This window comes from Gobius niger (genome assembly GCF_951799975.1).
Source record: "Gobius niger genome assembly, chromosome: 22".
Taxonomy (NCBI): Eukaryota; Metazoa; Chordata; class Actinopteri; order Gobiiformes; family Gobiidae; genus Gobius; species Gobius niger.
Window position 1 is genome coordinate 11,890,397 of NC_136873.1, and position 23,321 is coordinate 11,913,717.

Genomic DNA, 23,321 nt, shown 5'->3' on the forward strand with positions numbered 1-23,321 from the left:
ACCGCTTCGAACTTTAAAACTCACCTATTATAGGAGTGTCAATCTGAGCGTATTGAGCGTATGAGCGTAGATCAGGGTGGAATCGGCGCTAGTAGTAGCATTAGCTCCCAAAACCACACGCCACCAGCCACAGTCACAGGGAGTAGTGGGGAGGAGGAAGTGACCTGGGATTAACCCCACAGGTATAAGGAAACGGGGCTGTGGCTGTACGGGAAGCAGACCCGCAAAATTAAAACTGCTTCAGGAAATGCGGGTTACATATAACTTTACTTTAACTTTACCATAACTTTACTTTAACTTTACTATAACTTTACCATAACTTTACTTTAACTTTACTATAACTTTACTTTAACTTTACCATAACTTTACTTTAACTTTACTGTAACTTTACTTTAACTTTACCATAACTTTACTATAACTTTACTATAACTTCACTTTAACTTTACCATAACTTTACCATAACTTTACTTTAACTTTACTATAACTTTACCATAACTTTACTATAACTTTACTTTAACTTTACCATAACTTTACTTTAACTTTACTATAACTTTACTTTAACTTTACTTTAACTTTACTATAACTTTAACTTTACCATAACTTTACTTTAACTTTACCCTAACTTTACTTTAACTTTACTATAACTTTACTTTAACTTTACTTTAACTTTACTTTAACTTTACTTTAACTTTACTTTAACTTTACTTTAACTTTACTTTAACTTTACTATAACTTTACTATAACTTTACTTTAACTTTACTATAACTTTACTATAACTTTACTATAACTTTACTTTAACTTTACTATAACTTTACTATAACTTCACTGTGAGCGGGACGTCTCCAGCTCGTCTCCATGGAGATGTGACTAAAGGCAGGAATATGAGATTTAAACAGGTCCTCTTTGATCACCCACTGAACAAGCAGCAGTTTCTGTGTTTTTGTTTTACTGTTACACAGTGTGCCTTTAAGTAAACTCTGCAGTACTTCCTCCACTGAGTAGAAGTAATGTTACTTCAAACTGAGTTTGTTTTTGCTGATCATAAAGTGTGTGTCCAGGTCGAGCACATCCTGAGTCTCTGAGGTTCACAGACGTCCAGCCCAGGAGACTGCGAGCCTCGTGGGAGTGTAACGGCCGCCAGGTCCAGAGATTTGATCTGTCTGTGCAGCTGGTTCATCCTGAGTCTTATGTTCACACGATCCATGTCCTGGGACATGAACGCAGCGCAGAGATCCTTCACCTCCTCCCAAACACCTCCTACAGGATCGATGTCTCTGCAGATTACAGCACTGGACACAGTTACCCAGAGACTGGAGTTGTGACGACACCACCAGGTACAGTCCCAACACCCGTCCCTCTCCCCAGACACTTCCTCTTCCCTTTGAGCTTAATGCTGTGTTCAAGGTCAGTGGGAGTTCAGGAGCTCTGACCTGAGACCGGAAATAATTTGTACAATCCGACCCCCAAACGATTTTTTTTTTTCCGACCAGTTTTTGTCAGACTTTTTCACGTTGTCCTTATGGGTTACCGTAGCGCGGTGCGAGCCTGCCGCCCCCTCCCCTTCCCCTTCTGCCCTGCACTCCTGCAGTGGAACCGTTTCTGACCGTAAACGGGTTCGCTCTTCGTCGAATAATCATGAGATACGTACTGTAGGGCCCCGTGTGGATTTTAGCTTAGGGCCCCAGAAGGGCCAGCACCGGCTCTGATAGCGACCTCTGGTGCTAACTAACCAGTGATTAGGAGCTGTGTCCCATAAGCCACTGCGCCCCCACCCCCTCGCCCCAACCTCGAGTGATTCATGCCCCACTGTTGATTGACAGGAGCACATTTAATAATAAAAATAATGGAAAAAAAATAAGATTCTGCACAAGACAAACTTTCTAAAAGTGATAAATCCATGTTGTCGTCCCCACAGCTCAGTCACATGTCAGTGTTAAAGAGGAAACTCAGGAAACGGATTCAATGAAGACAGTTTGTGCTTTTTTTTTTATTTAGTAGAGCGGGCGGGACAGAGAGGCAGCAGCCTCGCGCTGCACACCGTTCGAATGCGCAAAGTTACGAAATGTGCAGGATTTAACTTATCAGAAACTGTCATATCGGCTGTGGAGTTATGCAGTAGTTGCAAGAAATCTGTAGCGTATTGGAACATTTGCGCTACAGCTGCAGGATTCTTGGAGCGGCTGAATTGGAAAAGAAAAGAAACGTTGTTTTGCGCCCTGTAAAATGTCTCCTTAAAACTCAGATCAGACCTGGTGTTGTGGCACTTGAGGCATGTGTGGTTTATTGTGGCGGCACTGTAGCGCAGTGGTTAGCGCTCTCGCTTCACAGCTAGAAGGTCCGGGTTCGATTCCCACCAGGGACGGGGCCTTTCTGTGTGGAGTTTGCATGTTCTCCCCGTGTCTGCGTAGGTTTCCTCCGGGCACTCCGGTTTCCCCTACCACTAAAAACATGCACAATAGGCCAGGATGAATGATGTGTGTGAGTGAATGTATGGTGGTGTCAGAGGGTCCGTTGGCGCAGACGTGTGTAGTCGCGAAAGCGCTTCTGACAGTCTCCCCCAGGGGAAACTGAAGCTACAAACGTAGTTTACACCACCGAGTATGGAGTGAATGTACAATTCATGTAAAGCGCTTTGTGACTATATGTCTGTGAAAGGCGCTATATAAATAAAGATCTTCTCTTCTTCTTATTTATGGAAAACTGCTGTTGTTTTGGTGTTAGGTGCGCGTTGATCTAAATAATGTGAAGGCTGCCACAGAAGAGCAGCGCGAGTGCTGCTTGTAATGAACCACACCTCAGTCGGCCTCTTTTTCTTAAATTACGCCCTCTCCCTATAGCGGCGTGTTATGGCATTTTAGTATTAGTATTTAGTTAGTTAGATAGGTGACCACACTGGCGTCCTGTCTTGGGTCCCCTGCTGGGCCTTTGACTAAACCAGGTAAAGAGACCGGCCTTTCCTGGACTCCAGACGAGGCCCTCGCACCTTTAGACAAAGGTCCCAAATGGCCCATCTCCCCAACAGCAAAAGATCTCCTTCTGCCTCCAAACGCCACCATGATTTCATTCCCATGCAAAGTGTCTTTTGGTGGCTGCATTAACATCTCCAACTGTATTACCATTTCTCTGTGTTTCTGGGCTTCCCTTTGTTGTGTATGACCCCTGTCCTGCTGCTTTGTCTGTGGTTCTCAACTTATAAAAGAGGAGACCAAAGCTGAGCAGGTAGAGCTTACCATGACCCCCGCGTTCTGTGTAACCCTCTCCGCAAATGCATTTGTGTAATAAACTTCACATGTTGACTAGACAAACTTCTCTTAAGCTTTATTAAGCAAGAAAATCCACAACAGGCGCAGCCTTTAGCGCAAAACCTGCGCCACATGCAAGATCGCACGTGTACCACGTTGGGTTTAGAGTTGCGCACAGACTGCGCCAGTCACAAGATCTGGCCCTAGGGCTGTCACGGTATGAAAATTTGACCTCACGGTTACTGTGACCAAAATTATCACGGTTTTCGGTATTACCGCGGTATTTTATTTAATGTGTGTTAATATGTTCAGAAAGCATTGATAGTCCTACCTACACAAACTGAAATAGTTTCAAAAAAGTTTAACAGTGCTCACTATATTTAAAAAAATACAGACAAATCCTTTTCACATCAAAGTAAAGGAACTATAACGATGTGTTTTTGATGTTTTGAGGGTATTACATTTATAGCGCCAGAAACAGAACAATATTTTTGAACTAGATAAACCGCCTATATCAGGAACATTGTCCTCAGTTTGTTTCCTTCCAGTGAGCTTTCACTTTGCAGATTTGGGAAAATGCCATCAGACAGTGAGCATTGTTAAATGTATAATACTGCGGCGAGAGTGAATCTGCCACCGGGAGCCCCGTAACGCATTGTGCCGTTGTGCGGAGGTATCCGGACACGGCTTGTGCTGCGGTGGCGCTGCAGCCGCACTATGGGGCAACTCGTTACATTCTCCCTCAACCCAAAGTCCCACATCAGCATTTCAGCTAAAACGCTAACGTTAGCTTCCTGCTATAGAGGGAGACGGTCACGCTAACGTTAGCTTACTGCTATAGAGCTGTGGGAGACGGTGACGCTAACGTTAGCTTACTGCTATAGAGCTGAGACGGTCACGCTAACGTTAGCTTCCTGCTATAGAGCTGTGGGAGACGGTCATGCTAACGTTAGCTTACTCATATAGAGCTGTGGGAGACGGTCATGCTAACGTTAGCTTACTGCTATAGAGCTGTGGGAGACGGTCACGCTAACGTTAGCTTACTGCTATAGAGCTGTGGGAGACGGTCATGCTAACATTAGCTTACTGATATAGAGCTGTGGGAGACGGTCACGCTAACGTTAGCTTACTGCTATAGAGCTGTGGGAGATGGTCACGCTAACGTTAGCTTACTGATATAGAGCTGTGGAGACGGTCATGCTAACGTTAGCTTACTGCTATAGAGCTGTGGGAGACGGTCACGCTAACGTTAGCTTACTGATATAGAGCTGTGGGAGATGGTCGCGCTAACGTTAGCTTACTGCTATAGACCCAGACTTCAGGCTCGGTCTCTGAGGCTGATCCTCGTCTCGGACATGATTCCAGCTCCGAGACAGTTTTGTTTTGGTTGTAGCTACAGAGGCGCCTGCGGCGACTTCAGCAGATGAGACGGCGCCTCATGAGGCTCACTTTGCCGACACCGCGGTAAAATATTTTTTCAAAAACAAGATGGTAATTATTACCGTCAACATTTTTACCAGGGTTTACCGGTACACCGCTAACCGTGACATCACTATTGGACACTGTACAGTAGGGGGCGACATGTGCTTTTGTTTGGCCTGCAGTCCACCAATAACCTTAAAGAAGAAGAAGCTGTTGGTGATGTCACTTCCCTTCCCCTGGGTAAGGACGGTCGGATTGGGAAAATGCTGAAGCTCTCGTTCACTAACTGCATAGAGATCTAACAGTCGACCCCATGAAAGGTTAAGGATTAGTTGCGTGTGTTAGAGGCTATAATTTGATGGTTTTGGACGCAGCCGAAGGCAAAACAACACCACGGCAGCGTGGAGCGATTACAGAGATGAAGAATCTAATGAAATGAATGAACTTTGCTAGCTAACTAACTTTCCTAACTTTTAGCCTGGCGCTAACTAAAAACACGGTGAAGAAAACCATGATATAAACGCGGTTAAGGCTAATAATATCCTTCTCACCTGTTTCCTTCAGATCTCACATAAGTCTCAGGACAAACTCGTCTCCCCCTCTCTCTCTTTCCCTCCTGTGTATCTGTGTCTGTATCTGTGCGTCGTGCGGATTGCAAAAATATTGTATGAATATCGACATCGAGATATTGATAAAAAATATCGAGATATTCATTTTCATTTTGTTTTCTGTGACTAAAGTGTTTAGTGTTTCTGTCACTGAAGTGTTTAGTGTTTCTGTCACTGAAGTGTTAGTGTTTCTGTGACTGAAGTGTTTAGTGTTTCTGTGACTGAAGTGTTTAGTGTTTCTGTGACTGAAGTGTTTAGTGTTTCTGTGACTGAAGTGTTTAGTGTTTCTGTCACTGAAGTGTTTAGTGTTTCTGTCACTGAAGTGTTAGTGTTTCTGTGACTGAAGTGTTTAGTGTTTCTGTGACTGAAGTGTTTAGTGTTTCTGTGACTGAAGTGTTTAGTGTTTCTGTGACTGAAGTGTTTAGTGTTTTCAGACGGGGTGCGCCTCAGTGCGGGTCCCGGACGCTGCTCTGGTTCTGTGGAGCTGCTGATGGGCGGGTCTTGGAGCAGTGTGTGTGGGAGGGACTTTGGTCTGACTGAAGCTGCAGTGGTCTGTGCGGAGCTGGACTGTGGCGCTGTGTCTGAGCTCCACCAGGGGGCGCTGTTCACTGAGGGTCCAGCTATGGGCAGGTCCTTCCACTGTGACGGAGCAGAGACTTCACTGAAGGAGTGTGAGAGCTCAGAGACTCGCTGCTCAGCGGCTGCTAACCTCACCTGCTCAGGTAACTCTCTGTTTGTCTGAGGCCCCGCCTCCACTGCAGAGAAACTCATCAACCTTTATGTTTCACACTTTCTGTTTGTAAACTGTCCATGTTTGATCCAGATGTAGTGATGAGGTTCAATGCATTCAGCTGTGTTGGTTTCATTGAGCTGAGACACAGTGACGAGTGGAGACAAGTGATGACCAGAGAGGACACGGACCTGGACTTTGGCTCAGTGCTGTGTGAGCAGATGGGCTGTGGATCTGCTCTGGAAGTGAAGTATCTGAGGGTTTACCACGGGCCATTCTGGTGGCTTCAGCCTGAGTGTGTGAAGCAGAGGTCTGGCCTCACAAACTGTCTGGACCTGGACTCACACATGAACAAGACCAAAGGAGGTCTGGGTCTGACATGTTCAGGTCAGTGACACCGACAGTGAGTTAAACATGTCACTGTTGTATCAGTCGTGTCTCAGATGAAGCGAGAACGTGTTTACAGACACTGAAGACATTTACTCTTTCTTTGGAACTTCTCTCACCTGTAACTTTGTTACTTCACCTGTTGATTCTGCTGAAAATGACGCTGTTTCTCTGACCTTTGTGGGATTTTTATACGTAATGTATTTTAGTTTAATTAACCGGAAAAGATTATGCAGATTAACAATAGACCTTTTATCCTCCTCTGTCTCTTTTACACCACAGGAGGACGTGACCCCTGTTCTCTCTCTCCACAGGGTTTCATCCTGTTGTCCGAGCGTCCGTCTCCTCCGAGGGGGCGTCGGTCTCCTCTGAGGGGGCGTCGGTCTCCTCCGAGGGGGCGTCCGTCTCCTCTGAGGGGGCGTCCGTCTCCTCTGAGGGTGCGTCCGTCTCCTCTGAGGGGGCGTCCCGGGTGCAGAGGGTCCTCCTGATGTTGGGGACAAACTTCAGTGTCTCCTGCTCTTTAGACAAACCCTTTGAACCAGGACAGTTCCTCCTTCTGTCTCCAACTGGAAACTACACCCTGCCATCTGTCAATCACTCCGCCCACTTCCTGTTCCAGGACTTCAGCCCCGCCCACATCGGGAACTACACCTGTGTTTTCTGTGGCACTGTTTACTTTAGTGACTGCATTAAGAGCAAAACACTTCACGTCACTCCTGGAGGTACAGTTTGGGTTCAGATTCAAGTTTGATGTTTTCATGTTTTTATTATGGAGCAGTTTGTTTCTAACATTACACACATTACATTTCAATTGGAAAAAAAGTCACTGATAAAGGAGATACATGACACAAAGCGACCAATGACGTCTCAGGAAAAGCACAGCCCACGTGAACGCAGCAGAATGTTTGATTTGATGTGATTATATCTTAGGAGAGTCGACCCTGACCCTGGTCCTCATCTCCATCTGTGTGGTCGTCATCATCATCATCATCATCTCAGCGACCGTCCTCACGATCTACTGCAGGAGACGTAAAGGTCAGTGTCCAACGTCCTCATGTCCAGACACGTGTGAAGAGGCTGATGAAGGTTTTGTGTCACAGCTCGGGCGACAGGAGGAGGACGAGGAGGAGGAGGAGAGGGAGGTCCAAACACTGAGGCAAGTGGACTTTTATTCAAAGGGGGGGTATTATTCAAAATTGACTTTTTCAAGCTTTACATCATGTTATTATGTAATTCCCTCATTAAAAACATGCCTGAAGTGTTGCCTTGGCACATTCACGTATTTCTGAGTAATCTGTAAAAACTCTGATGGCGGCCATTTTAGGGATAGGTTTGCCTGAGTCCTCCTAGGAACGCCCCCACCTCCTGGAGACGCCTCCGAGCTTTGGTCACCAGCCGAGTAACCAACCACAGCTCCTCAGCAGAACCCCCTCCCTGCAGTGTCTAGCCCTAAGATGTAAACAGAGTCATCATGGAGGATTAGCTTCATGTGTTGTGAACCGGAGCCACAGCAGCTCTGAGACTTTTACAAAGACACACATCAGTGTTTCTGTTCCTAAACACCCAGGATTAAAACCGGTGACAAGAACGCTTATTTCAGTGTCTGGTTCTGCGCTGGGCCTTGATGATGCACAGAGCCTCCGGAGAAAGCTAATGCTAAGCTAAACCTCGAGTCATCACGTGAAAATGAGAAATATGCACAAATAAAGTCGACAAAACCACGACACACATAAAGAACCGTTTAACAATGATCACACACGGAGCCGGGCTTGTTGATTTTGAAGTTTATTGCTGTAGGGTATGAGGGTTTATTAATCAATTAATTTGTTTATTAATTAATTAATAAGTTGTAGATTATCCTTAAAATTTAACGGGGCACCAGTTCGAAAAGCGAACAAAATAAAAGTAAGAATAGGAGGCTAAACTACAGATTTATCTGAAGGAAGTAAGATCTTTAACGTACACATGGACCCTTAGTCTGGAATAATAAACACAGACATTACCAAAGCAAACTGTGGTTTATGGAGGTTTAATGATCAAAATCAATTAACAAACGGCATTAAATATTAAAGTGCAAACAGAATAACCTAGAAAGCTACCAGGATGAATAATCAGATAAAATGTTCTAAAATTGTATCTGAAAGTCAGTAAGGTGGTTATGTGAGTCTTATTGAGCCAGGTCGATGAGCTTACTACCGAGAGAAAGGTTTCCACGCCAACTGTGGTCCGTCGTTCCAAAGTCCTGGTGTCGGCCCTCTGGTCGTGGTCTCTGGGTGGTGATTCTCCAGCTGATGCAGGCGCGGCCCTGTCTGCAGCTCCTCTGGCCTTGGGCGTCAAGCAAGACTCAAAATTGGTTTCGCTGAAAGCTCAGCGATCAAAAATGTTGTTGTCTTGGAGGAAAAATGCAAATGTTCTTAAAAGAAGTAACTGATAGTTACAAAATTACGTCAACTGACGGGCTCAAACTTAAAGTTCTTGCGGTCCATCTGAGACAAAGGAGAGGTCAGAGTTCAGCGGGGGATGTTAGCCATGTGCTCATCCTGCCGTCTCTTTCTCCTCCTCCTTCCAACTCAACTCAGAAGCGCGTTTTAAAAGGAAGAGCAAGAGCGTCTCTCTCCAGCTTTTTATACCAGGCCGGCCCTCCACGGGACTCTTGGACCAATGATTCAGGCCGTAGCCCGATATGACCGGGACCCAAGTCACGGTGGGAGGAGAATACGGCTTGTCTTTGAGATAGGAATTCATGAAATAAATTTCTATTGCGATAAACACATTAACAACCTCACAAACTTTCCAAATGCATTACCAACATTTCGACAGTATGTACATTGCATCTTTGTTGACCTGGGGAAGAATTCATCATTAGAACAGATTGGTTGAGTTCATTCTCACTGTCCATGAATTAAAGAATTGGATTATTACTCAAATCAGAAGTTTGAGATTCAGTCTTTAGTGCAATTCGAAGGTCAATAGAGAGTTCTCGTCTCTGGTTGTGAAGGTTAAAGGAGAGATCGTCACAGTCTTAATTTTGTCCTGAACCGCCATTCACAAGACAGGAAGTGAAAACCATAAAATGGTCTGGGGTCTTGAAGTGTTTTTTTTTTTGGTCATCTCTGGAATGTGGTAACCATGGCGAAGGGCAAAGGTCACCCTCAGATGCTACATTGCTCACATTTCATCTACAATGGGTCATAGCCGAGTGGCTTTCTCCCGGAGCTAACAAGCTAACGGGAAAATTCACTGAATACAAGCAGCATATTATGCATTGACAACGTCACTAAAACAGACAACTGCTTGAAGCAGCCTTTATGATGATCACACACTGAGCCTGGCTTGTTGATTTCGTAGTTTATTGCTCACATTTCATCTACAGTGAGTCGTAGCCGAGTGTTTTTCTCCCGGAGCTAAGGCACTATTAGCCGCGACAAGCTAACAACCTTCACAACATTCATTGAAAACAGGCAGCATATTATGCACAAATAACGTCAACAAAGCAGCAACTACTCGAAGCAGCCTTTACGATGATCACACAATGAGCCTGGCTTTACACATGTGTGGTTTATTACAGACTTTTCATCAACAATGAGCTGTAGTCGATTATAACAAGCTAACGGGTGACCTCGAAAAACCATTGTCCACCTGCACAGATAATGTCCGTCTTTTGAATTGTATGGGCTCCTGCAGATCCTGGTGTCGTCCATGGGGGTATAGTTAGAGATCCATAGGGCAGATGCAAAGAGAAGCCTCCAAACAGCAGTTATTTTTCAGGCAAGAGCCCCGTCCAAGCGTCCGGTGTGGAAGGTTCGTCTCCAAATCATATCCTGTGTGGCCATTGTTCACAAAGTGATAAACAGTAGCTCCTTTCCAACAATAAAAAATAAAATGCACCGATCGTAGATTCAATACTGTGGAGAAAACGAGCGGAGTGTTGTGATGCCACAGACAGCGTGTGGAGGGGGCGTGTCTGAAAGGGTCAGAGGTTCTTAAAGAACTACTAACCCCTCCTTCCAGAGCCTCAGCGCCAGAGCCTCAGATTTGAAAATCTCAACAGAAAGGGGGCGTTGCCTGGAGGACTAAGGGGCACGCGGGAGGGGTGAGGGGTGGGAGGGGCCTGGGTCTGTGATTGACAGGCTTGAGGCTTCGACGCTGCACCGCTCCTCGTAAACAAAGTCCGAGCATGGGAGCATGGAGTTCCAGCGAGCTAACTTATTTAACAACATGTTCCACTGGGACAGATCTACAGCTCTCTCTACACAGGGGGGGCATCGTGGCAGACAGCGGCCTTGTACCTGAGGCGCTGGCTCATTTATTCCTCTGTCATTTACAAAGCTAGCAGCTTAGCATTGAGCTCGATCGACGTTAGCATCGCAGCTAACGTAACTGGCTGCTTCAGAATTTACCGATCTATTTTAGATGTAGACTTTTGCTGTGGTCTACGTGAACATGGGAGATGTATCTCAGTGTCCTCAGCAGAGTGTGTGATAGAGAGACGTGGCTATTTGTGTTACAAAGATTTTTATTATAGCAAAGTGCACAAAACATATCACATAAATAAATATATGTAGGCCTGTATTATTGAGCAAGAACACTGTCTTTTTGAAATTGTTTTTGGTTTGCCATTGAAGATGTGAAATAATCTTTCAGGTTATGTTTCTCTAAAGGCTTGACTGTAACATTGTGAACCCAAAGAGCCAGTTAGCCCTAAGTAAATAGCCTGAAGTAATTTCTATAACTAAATTTAGTGAATTAAAGGTTTAACCAACGTTAACACATACACTAAACTACCACTGAATGATGACACTGTAGAGTAAAGACTATAATGAAGTATTTATATGTATGCTGTTTTAGTTGAATATTGAAATATTATAGATCTTGTTTTGTACCAGTTTTCTTACTTGATTCTGCACTTCTGGCTCTTACAACAGTGCAATTTCCCTATTGTAGCACAATTTCTTTGGTAAAACTTACTACAAACTTACAGCTCATATTTCACTTGAGGTTGAGCTGCATGTGGCACTCACTTGGTCTACATAGATGTGTGCAATAAACAAATTGAACAGACAAAGTTGACTGGTTATGCTATACAATACCAACTGTAATAAATATACATGCAGTAAGTTTTCAGCTTCTAGAAACAGAAAGTGGTGCTGCATAAACCTTCCTGTGACATATCTGACAGAACATATACAGGCTTCATTTTTTTTTCACTGCCCACAATTACATCTTGCATGAAACATTGATTTTAATCTATTACGTTGTCCAATGGGAACAGAGTGGTTCAGGCACAGGTCCTTTGTGTGCTCCTGATATGGGAGAGGATCCTCGACCACACTTTCAAACAGCAGGGCCATTAGTTGGTCAAAGTAGACTGTAAACAAAGCACAAAACATTTGTCCTTGTAAAAGCATTGGTTGTGTTGTTTTTAATGTGACATACCTGAGGTAGCTCTGGTCTTCATGGCTCTCACTGTGTCGTCTCCACGCTTTAATTTTGGATACACTATGACATACAGCAGCATATGACGATTTGCCTTTTTTAATCATAATTCAAGGCACCAACCTGCACCCTAAAATTTCACAAATAAACATTAATATGCAGTATCTATGTATTATTTTCTAAACATTTCAAAGTGCTAAAATAACTCTAGTGAATATTTGTTGAACCTTTAGGATTCATTACCTGGCCAGCATTCCTTTGAATAAGAAGCCCAGACTATTGTGAGAGAATCAGACTATGGAATGCCTCAATATGCGAAGTGTGGTATTGTGGGCTTATTTTAGCTTAATCTTTCAAAAAACGTGGTGTTAACAAAAGAGTAAGAGTCTCTTGCATGCTGCTGTGCCTATATAGAATTATGAAGAATTACATAGAATAATAAATTGATATGTGAAGTGTAAATACATCAATATAAATTAGATATTGGGAGGAGTAATTGTAATTACACATACTTGATTTTGGCCACACTCTTGCATCATCCCCAACCAAAGGCCTGTGAAGACAGCGAGGGGACAGGGGTTTTCTGTGGACATTCTGAATGTAGTGATGCCCAGATGTCCACTCGGCCACAGCTTCATCACCTGAGGAGGACTTTGATGGTGACCAGTAGAGATGGTTCATATAGATGGTTCACAATGCTTTTCTTCCACCTCGTCATTTCCTCCGTTCACCTTTTCTTGCCCAGCGCATCATTTTTTTCCGATCCTGGGACACCCAACAAAGACAAAAAAATATATATATATTGTTACATGATATATAAAATTAAATCACAGGCAAAATTACACAATTACATGACAAAAATACACATTGGACTTTGGTTAATGGTTAGCACTATAGTTTAGCTCTATAAGCTAGCTCTATAATCTACGTAATTTATTTGCCATACAAAATGACCAAGTCCAAACTTTCTTCAAATCTGTATGCTGTACAGGTGCGTTGGTCACCTTATGTCTTCTTGAAGAATCTGGTCCTGTGCCTGCTCACAGCGTCCTGTTTGTCTGGCCTCTCATATTGTGCACAGAGTGGTTCAGGCACAGGGACTTTTTCTGAATGCTCCTGATACAGGAGAGGATCCTCCACCACACTGTCAAAGAGCAGTGCCATCAGCTTGTCGATATAGACTGTAAACAAGGAAAAAAACGTTTGTCCTCGCTGACTTAAAAGCGTTGAACTCATTTTGTAAATGTGACATACATGAGGTAGGTTTTGTCTTCAGGGCTCTCACAGTGTAGTCTCCGTGTTTGTACTTTGGGTACACAATCGCATACCTAAGCACACCCTCTACCGTCGTTGCGTGAGACCTATTTGCATTCTCATTGTAATGCAATGCAGCAACTTGCAACCTGGGGAAAAAAGTATGTTTACATATATATATACACAGAACATAAACATTTGTAATACTTTCTGTAGGTATTACCGAGCAAACATTCCTTTGAAGGAGAAGCCCACACTTTTAGGGGAGAATCTGATAATCAGACTGTGGAAAGCCTCAAGGGTTGATGTGTGGTACACCGGACTAATTTTTTCTACATCCTTGACAAAGCGTGGGGCCAAAAGAATGTCTGTGAGTCTCTCACACGCTGCTGTACCTACAGAGTAAAGCATTTTAAAGAATGACATTTACAATGGCAATGCTAGCCTGAAATCTATTAAATCCATAAAATACAATGGCCAAAGGGCCAGTATTGCTTGCTATACTTACTTAGTTTGAGCCACACTCTTGACCCTTCCCCAACCAGAGGCCCATGGAGGCACTGAGGGAACAGGACGTTGTCATGCGTGTGGACATTCTGCATGTGGTTGGCCACAGAAGTCCACTTGGCGACAGCCTCCTGTCCCGAGGAGGACGTAGAAGCTGACCAATAGAGGTGGTTTACAAGGCTTTTCCTCCACTGGCCAGCGTCCTGGGTGCTCTTTCTCTTTCCCAGCTCATCCACTTTCTTCCCAATTCCTAGGTATTAAAATATATATTTACTAAATGCACAATAACCATAATATTACACAGCATAACCAAAATGCATACCCTTTCCCATGTGCCATGGGTCAAAGTAGTGACTGATTTCCTTTCTTTCCTCCCGTAAAAACTTTTGCACGCCGGTGTGTCGGTCCGTCACAATGGCCTCCACATTGACACCCCTCTCTTCCAGCATAGTCAGACTCCGCACAAAGCCCTCCTTCTCCATGCGCACGCTGTTTCCAACCTCATTGCTCTAATAAGACAAAAAAAATAAGAATAAAGAATTCTATCATAATGCACAGTTATCCCAAATTACATAGTTATGTTTTTATTGTAATGTTTTACCTGGACTAGCTGGATGTCAATGACTTTGTTACACGTTAGATTCATCATGGTGTAACTGCCATACTTGGCTGAATGTCCTACATGAATGCAAGTTATACATTAGCTGACTTTTAATACTTCAGATAAATGTTTATGAAATGTATTTACCAGGTGAATCTGCCCGCATGTCCCCGCCCAGTGTAACAGAGCCGCTTTCAAGAGCCTCCCTGATGAGGTCATCCTGCTCCAGCTTCCACTGCCAGTTGACCGTAGGGATGAGGAGCTTTGCCTGATGCCTATAGAAGCACTGCTCTGACAGTCCCTGAATATTGAAGGCCCCCAAGAACTATAAAATTAAAACATCTGTTATCAGCTGATAATATATGGAAAAATAATCCAAACAATTCAAATGTTTTTGTAGTACCTTTGAAATCTGCCTAAATGATGAGCCGGTGAACAGCACAGCAGCACAGAGCTGTAAGTTTCCAGCTGGGATGTTGTTCACCATGGGCTGACTGGACCACTGACTGGAGAACTCACAGCGAGGACACTGTTGAGTGACCTGAAGCAGTGTGCCGACTGTGATGGTGTCCACAGCACAGCGACCAGTGCAGACAGGACAGCGCCTGAACAGCTCCAGCAGTTGGTCCTCATGAACAATATATTTTTTGTCCTTGTGTGGAGGGACTTCAGCAGGAATGCTATATAAAATAAAGGATATTTCATTCCTCAAACAACCAGGACGCTGTATATATTTTTTCAATTAAAACTCTAGATTTCCTTTGTACCTTGAACAGTTCACAGTGCTGGCGCTGTCATCAATGTGGAAGCTGGGGTCAGACGCAGACACCTCACACCTTCTCCTTTTTAAAGGTGTAGAGGCTGCTCTGGGACTGTCAGGGAGAGGGATTTCCATCAGGTCCTCAGTCCCACAACCGACGCTTGTGTAAGCGGTCCGGGCTTGAGTAGCTGTACAAAACACAAACAAAATAAACATGTTTAAAATGGCAGTAATTACACAACTTGTGTCTAACTATATAAAAAAACAAAAGTGGTGACTGTTTTATACATAAAATGACAGTACTGTATAAAGGATAAATAGAGATCACCTTTGCTTCGCCTGCTTGGCTTCACATTGGCCTGGGCACTTGCATGCCATGTAATGACTGGATCAGTCTGGCAACCAATTTCTCTGCTCACTTTTGGCTGAAAACACAAAAATAAATAATATTCATAAAGTGTACACACACGTGACATGCACATAGATTGTAAACTTGTATTGATGATTTATAGGAAAACAACCTAGGATATACTTTAGAATATGCCCCCCTATAGCAGATAAACCAAATATTTGTATCAGGTTCATGATGGCTACAGTAGCTACTAAAAACTTCCAAATGGTTTGGCATTTTGAATAGCTGCGTCCAAATAGGCGTAAACTTTGGTTCAGTTCAGAAAACTTGTCAACATGAACATAATTATCAGAATTGATCCTACTTTGTGAACCTGTTCAACAACAATGGCAATAACAACTATACTGATTCTGAAAGCACGTAAGAACAGCTCATATCTGTGACCACAATGACCACACGGTCCACCTGGAGTGGTCAGCCCTCTCCTCACTGACCACACGGTCCACCTGGAGTGGTCAGCCCTCTCCTCACTGACCACACGGTCCACCTGGAGTGGTCAGCCCTCTCCTCACTGACCGCACGGTCCACCTGGAGTGGTCAGCCCTCTCCTCACTGACCACACGGTCCACCTGGAGTGGTCAGCCCTCTCCTCACTGACCACACGGTCCACCTGGAGTGGTCAGCCCTCTCCTCACTGACCGCACGGTCCACCTGGAGTGGTCAGCCCTCTCCTCACTGACCGCACGGTTCACCTGGAGTGGTCAGCCCTCTCCTCACTGACCGCACGGTCCACCTGGAGTGGTCAGCCCTCTCCTCACTGACCGCACGGTTCACCTGGAGAGGTCAGCCCTCTCCTCACTGACCGCACGGTCCACCTGGAGTGGTCAGCCCTCTCCTCACTGACCGCACGGTTCACCTGGAGAGGTCAGCCCTCTCCTCACTGACCGCACGGTCCACCTGGAGTGGTCAGCCCTCTCCTCACTGACCGCACGGTTCACCTGGAGCGGTCAGCCCTCTCCTCACTGACCGCACGGTCCACCTGGAGTGGTCAGCCCTCTCCTCACTGACCGCAGTCGAGCATCAAACAGGAGTACGTTCTAGCTATACGTTAGCTATACAGGCTAGCTTGTAGATGCTCTACTGTCAAAAGCTACAGTCATGTAAAACTTAGATTAGTTTGGTGCTCAGACTCGTGCACATTTGCGCACAGTGTTGGCGTAACTTTGCAGACGGATGCATTAGCAGGCTGCCCCGGGCAGCGAGTAGACGCGCTTATAACCGGTGGCTGCTGTTCCTCAGCCACAGTGAGCGAGTGCGGGACACGTCGCCTGGAGCTGAGGCTGCACAGTCTATTTACACGCCATATTTTTTCAACATATCTACACGACTCATGTGATTGGTATTATCAGAGGCCAAAACGGCGAATTTGTTTGAGACACTACAATAACGATCTATTCTGACGTGCACATCAAAATTCTATATACTGTACATGACTCAATCTGTGCGCAAGTAGCTTCTACTGACAGGAATGACCGGGACAGAGTGAAACAAGTGCCTCTTTTTACAGCAGCTACAATCAATGCAATTATTACCAAATCCAAAATGGGTAAATCAGCATTATTTTTCTCACTCACCTCACATTGGCGCCCGAAGTCGTCCTGTTGGCGGGGCAGCAGTGTCGGTGGGCTAAGGCTCAGTCGTGGAAGAGCAAGGGTGGGGACGGCCTCGCTCTTCAAACGGAGAAGACTAGCATAGCCCAGTTCAACCTCCATGAAGTTGGCGAAGGAATCGCGCGTAAAATGGTCTTTGCAAACTCCAGCCTGAGCAGGGAGTTCGCAGTTTTCCCCCAAGCCAATTGCGCGCGTCCACTGGCGCCTAATTTCTAAGTTCTGCGGAAACCTGTGCAAACCTACAGAACTGTGGCACCCCACTACACTACACTTCCTCCCCATCCTAACACAGTACAATTAACACCTAACAATTAAATTATACACGATAGACCACTAAAAACAATACTAACAAACGCCCTAAGCTAAACTGAGCTAACTAATCTAACAATAAAAGCAACTAGTGATTACAACTACAACATTCAACAACTAACACTACTAAAACTATACAATTATCTATAATAAACAAGCTATCCTAATAAAATCTACCTAAATGCTATGATAACTAATCGCAAACCTGACAATCGATGAAAATATTCTCTCGCTATTCCAACTCCAACTCGCTACGGGGGCGTGAGCGAGACTGAGCCTTTTTATACCCCAGAGCGGCAGGGCCCGTGACATCATCTCTCGCCTCCTGACATCATCTCTCTCCCCTCCGCTAATTGGGTGCCGAATTCAAAAAATCAAATGCAGTACCGACAGTTCGCTGCAGATGGCGCCACACAGACGGTTTGGGACACAAAGACAGGATTTCAACAAATTTGCACTAAATTGTTAAAATAGTGACAGATACACGTAGACAACACTATAAGATACCCATTTATACAACTTAGCTAGAAAAAAAAGTTGATTTTGGGGTTAGTTGTTCTTTAAAGAGACAGAGGCCTATTTCAAGACGTTCAGGGCAGCCATTTTAAAAGAGCAATTTTATACAAGGCAGTTATTCTAATTTACTGCATTTACATTTCGTCATCATTGTAGTGTGATATAGACTGGTGCTATGTGGCTGAAAAAAGCATAAAACCTCCTCTTTAAGGCCAGATCAGAGCTCCTGTAATGCCCCGCACTTACAGGAGAGGAACCAGCCCACCTGGAACTCCAAGCTGCTGTTCCAGACACACTGAAGTCAAGACCACAATGTTACAATAAATCTTTGAGAAACATTAAATCAGTGAATAATTAAACTCGTTATTGTGAAGATTAGGGCCTTTTTTGTTTTCAGGTGAAATTTTAACAGTTATTATTCTGTCTTAAATATAACTAAACACTTGAATGTGATTTTCCTCAGAGAGAATACGAGAACATCCGCCCGGAGTCTGAAAGGATTTACCAAGAGCTGCGTCTGGAGGAAATGGATCCGATCTACAGCGACCTGCACCTGCGCTGAACAGACTCCGCCCCCACGATCCTGGAGGGACTGATTTACCTGTTTATGAAATTAGGCTTATTTAACCTCTTAACTCCCGCCTGAACCGAGAGCATTTTCTCCAGTTCAGTTTTACCCAAATCCTGTAGGCCAGTGTAGCGCCTCATTTGAAAGCTAAGACCTACAAAACTCATCTAAATGGATCTTTTTCCTCACGTCATCAGATTTTTTTTTCCATCATTTTTTGGGGGTATTCAACTCATTTTTGTATTTTTTTTTTCTGAATTTTTTTTTTCACTTTTTGTCACATTTTTTTGTTGTTGTCATTTTTTGTGACATTTTTGCCACTTTTTCATCATTTTTTTAAATCATTTTTTTGTCAAATTTTCATCACATTTTTGAAGTTTTTTTAATTTTTTGTGACATTTTTGGCACGTTTTCATAATTTTCTGTCATTTGTTTGTCATATTTTTTTCATTTTTGTGACGAGTCCTGGGGCCTCATTTATCAAAATGTGCGCAGGAAAGTAACGCAAAATTGTATATACTGTACATATTTTTATTATTAAAAAAAATATTCTCAAGTATAAATACTGTTACTTCAAAATAGTAGTTCTGATTAAATGACTGTTAGAATAAAACTGTGTTCCCAAAGTGACTTGAGTAAATGTACTTGAGTAGTTTCCGTCTCCCTCTGAATGTAGTCGGTCGGTGACGCTCGGTGGGATTTATAAAGATTCTTTTTCCTTTTGTGCCAGTATTATCTTAAAGTGAACGTCTCCTGCAGACGGGGCTTAAACACAGTGAAAACATTCTTTTGGAAACTGAAGTTTGATCATTTTAAATCCTGTCTCTGTAAGAATGAAATAGTCAGAATGAAACACAGGAGAAAGAGCTGGAGCTCCTCCTGCTGGCAGCTGTAGGAATAACTTCAGTTTTGATCGACGGCCTGGTTTACAGCTTCAGCTCGGCCTGAGAAACTCACTCTGAACCCACGTCATGTTGGATTATGGAATTATAAAACGACAATAACACAATTATAATCAGGAAGTGCAGAACGAAGCGCTGACGCTGTAGAAGAAGAAACAGCCACATTGAACAGCTTTGTCCGAGGATGAACTCAAAACAAAGTGAATGTAGTGAAATACTGAGGTAAAGCTCAGAACAGTGGGTTTTGCAGGATATGTTCACTTTCAAGCTTTGTGAATGTTTCCGTTTGCTTTGTGTGATGAAGAATCAATAAAAGTGTGAAACTACATCACGTCCTGTCGAGTCTGTTCCTGCCGTGGAGCTTTTATTTATTTATTTTTTATTTTATTTGAATTGGGACGGTGCACATTAATCAACATGTGTTTTTTCAGCAGAATTAGCCATGTAGGCTCATTTTCATGCTAGTCCCATGGCCGAATGGGACATACAACCATGGAAAGCTGCAGAACCGATAGTGATACCGTGAAGCGAATCCACCGTGATAGTGCGCCCTCTGCTGGCAAAGACAGATATACGACGATATTTATTTCATGTTTTACAGTTGTATTGTTGGGATTATTTTGTGTAATTTAGAATGTGTTGACATGTAGCTTAGTTTAGTTTACATGTACTATTATTTGGGTTATTTTATGAAATTAAAACTGTATGTTTTACTGCTTTCATTGTATTTTGTAGGACAGAGCCTTCACTTGGGACAGAGACAATATTTTGGAACAAAATCACATGTTTATTGTGGTAGCGGCCATTGCTGTAATCAGTAAAGAAAGGAGAGAAATCAGAGGGTTAATACTGTTTGCTTGCAAAGTGTAGTGAACTTGACAATATTTTGAAGTGCTTCCTGTCCTATGGCATCACTTCCTGTGGGCAGAGCCAGGAAGTGTTTAAATTTGTTTTGTGCGTGTCATGGTGGAATGGAACATGGCACTTGATGGCCCTGATTTTAGCTCCCAGATTGAAGGGGAAAAAAGGTAATGCTTATAAGTCACTTTATGCAACATGCTTACTTGTTTACTTGTTTATGGTTTGTTATATTGTGCATTGTTTATGTTTTTAGCTCTTACGGTGGAATTTGTGTACATGGAAAATAAAGACGGAACCAAACACAAGACCCACTTGTACGCTTCATACATTCATCTGGGACGCTACACAAAGTAAAAAAATATCATTTGTACCTAAATTCAGCAGCGTCTTTCTGTCAACTTCACTAAAACAAAAGATCAACACTGACGTCATTAATGTGTAAAACTCAAATGTTGTAATTCTGGGCTAATAATGATGATAATAATGATACTACGGTCAAAACTAGTCTGGAATGACATATACAGGCAACTATGTCCCATTAATAATGGTGCCATAACTTTTTTTTAATTTGTCCTTTATTTATCCAGGATAAAACAGTGTCCAGGCCAAGATTCTTTCAAATTAAAATATGCAATAATTTGCCACAGAAAGTAAAAGGGACCCGTAATACATCATTATGAATAAATTATATGTTTACTTTACAGCCTGCAATTGCATTTTTTACCGTCGTATATCCGTCTTCACCAGGAGAGGGCGCACTATCTGTCTCAGCTCCGGGACAGAGATACCGTGAAGCGAATCCACCGTGATCGTGCGCCCCCTCCTGGTGAAGACGGATATACGACGGTATCAGGTCTCGGGAAGATTGATTTGATCAACTCAACGAACCTGATCTTTAACCGAGTTATTTCATGTTTTGATTTCTTATGAACCAATTTTGAAATCGTAGATGCTTCTGTTGTTTGATAAAGATAAGACGACACATTAATTTTCTGCTTAAGGCAGCGTTTATGCTAGTTGTAAATGAGTAAAAACAATAAATAATCCCATTTACATGATACCCAAAAAATGCCATTGCAGGCTGTAAAGTAAACATATAATTTATTCATAATGGCAAGGCAAGTTTATTTGTAGAGCACAATTCATACACAAGGCAATTCAAAGTGCTTCACAGTTGCATAAATATAAGAAAACAAATAGAATCAATAAAAACATCAACATAGAATTAATCAATTACAGTAAGAGGCAGGAGTGCAGATAAAATACTTTCAGTTATTTGCATGTTTAAGTCTTGTTTAGATTCGCTCTGTCTTGAGCACTATTTTCTTGCTCGTTCACACAAAGTTACCTAACCTCGGTTTTGTCGCTCCTTCTCCTCTGGACATCAACATAAAATTAATCAATTACAGTAGAAGGCAAGAGTGCAGATAAAATACTTTCAGTCATATGCTCGGGCAAAAAGAACTAGGTACCTGTAATACATAATGATGTATTACGGGTACCTAGTTCTTTTTATTGCATAGTTTAGTTTTAAAGAATCTTGGCCTGGACACTCTTTTTAATCTCAATGAGTTTTATCCTGGATAAATAAATAATAAAAAAAAAAGTTATGGCACCATTATTAATGGGACATTGTTGCCTGTATATGTCATTCCAGACTAGTTTTGACCGTAGTATTATTATTATCATCATTATTAGCCCAGAATTACAACATTTGATTTTTCCACATTAATGACGTCAGTGTTGATCTTTTGTTTTGCTGCTGAATTTAGGAAACAGGGACGACCCTGACGGTACAAATGTTATGTTTTACTGTGTTATTGCATCTACAAACTAACATTATAACCCAATGATTTCTCTCCTTTCTTTACTGATTACAGCAATGGCCGTTACCACAACAAAAATGTGTTTTGTTCCAAAATATTGTCTCTGTCCCTTACTGAACAAATGAAGGCCCTGTCCTACAAAATACAATGAAAGGAGTAAAACACACAGTTTTAATTTCATAAAATAACCCAAATAATAGTACATGTAAACTAGGGCTGCTCGATTATTGAAAAAATAATAATCACGATTATTTTTGTCATAATTGAAATCACGATTATTCAAACGATTATTTGTTGCCTTTAAAAAAAATCCATCAAAAAAGTGACAAAAATCCAGCAAAAAAGTGACAAAAATCCATTAAAAAAAAGACAAAAATCCAGCAAAAAAATGACAAAAATCCAGCAAAAAAAGAGACAAAAATCCAGCAAAAAAGTGACAAAAATCCAGCAAAAAAGTGACAAAAATCCAGCAAAAAAAGTGACAAAAATCCAGCAAAAAAAGACAAAAATCCAGCAAAAAAGTGACAAAAATCCAGCAAAAAAGTGACAAAAATCCAGCAAAAAAAGACAAAAATCCAGCAAAAAAGTGACAAAAATCCAGCAAAAAAAAGACAAAAATCCAGCAAAAAAATGACAAAAATCCAGCAAAAAAAGAGACAAAAATCCAGCAAAAAAGTGACAAAAATCCAGCAAAAAAGTGACAAAAATCCAGCAAAAAAAGTGACAAAAATCCAGCAAAAAAAGACAAAAATCCAGCAAAAAAGTGACAAAAATCCAGCAAAAAAGTGACAAAAATCCAGCAAAAAAAGACAAAAATCCAGCAAAAAAGTGACAAAAATCCAGCAAAAAAGTGACAAAAATCCAGCAAAAAAGTGACAAAAATCCAGCAAAAAAGTGACAAAAATCCAGCAAAAAAATGACAAAAATCCATCAAAAAAAGACAAAAATCCAGCAGAAAAGTGACAAAAATTAAAAAATTAAAAATTAGAAGAAAAAAAATTGAAAAAAATTGAAAAAAAAGTGGGAAAAAAAAGTGGAATTTAAAAAATAAATAAATAAAAATTATAATCGATTTTTTGCGATTATGCTAATTTTGTAATCGTTTACTGTTGTAATCAAAATCGTAATCGAATTTCGATTAATTGCACAGCCCTAATGTAAACTAAGTTACATGTCAACCCTAAATTACACAAAATCATCCCAACAATACAACTGTAAAACATGAGCTAAATATATATCAGTTTTGTGGGTCTTAGCTTTCAAATGAGGTGCTACACAGGCCTATATAATCGCCAAAGAGGACAGAATGCATTCGGTTTAGGCGGGTGGTAAGAGGTTAAACCAATTCGTCTTTTGTTTTTCACCTTTCT

General features: G+C 42.3%; 2 protein-coding genes across 2 annotated transcripts in view; one reads left to right on the forward strand and one right to left on the reverse strand.

The window, feature by feature from the left end:
* The window catches only part of LOC306981217 (uncharacterized protein), a gene marked incomplete at both ends in the record, with an annotated part of 41,466 nt that extends 32,714 nt beyond the window's left edge, over positions 1 to 8,752 (forward strand). The window contains 6 exons of the mRNA XM_079580779.1: positions 1,059 to 1,334; positions 5,707 to 5,994; positions 6,096 to 6,389; positions 6,704 to 7,111; positions 7,320 to 7,545; positions 8,569 to 8,752. Coding sequence (XP_079436905.1) covers positions 1,059 to 1,334; positions 5,707 to 5,994; positions 6,096 to 6,389; positions 6,704 to 7,111; positions 7,320 to 7,545; positions 8,569 to 8,752 — 1,676 coding nt within the window. The remainder of the gene's footprint in view (positions 1 to 1,058; positions 1,335 to 5,706; positions 5,995 to 6,095; positions 6,390 to 6,703; positions 7,112 to 7,319; positions 7,546 to 8,568) is intronic.
* A 4,078-nt stretch (positions 8,753 to 12,830) lies between these two features.
* Positions 12,831 to 14,674, reverse strand: LOC306981218 (uncharacterized protein; the record flags this gene model as incomplete). The annotated part of the gene is made up of 8 exons (XM_079580780.1): positions 12,831 to 13,006; positions 13,080 to 13,228; positions 13,303 to 13,474; positions 13,588 to 13,836; positions 13,909 to 14,095; positions 14,188 to 14,264; positions 14,335 to 14,512; positions 14,591 to 14,674. 8 exons carry the CDS (start codon positions 14,672 to 14,674, stop codon positions 12,831 to 12,833), a joined length of 1,272 nt encoding a protein of 423 aa, XP_079436906.1.
* Between the last annotated feature and the right edge of the window lie 8,647 nt (positions 14,675 to 23,321).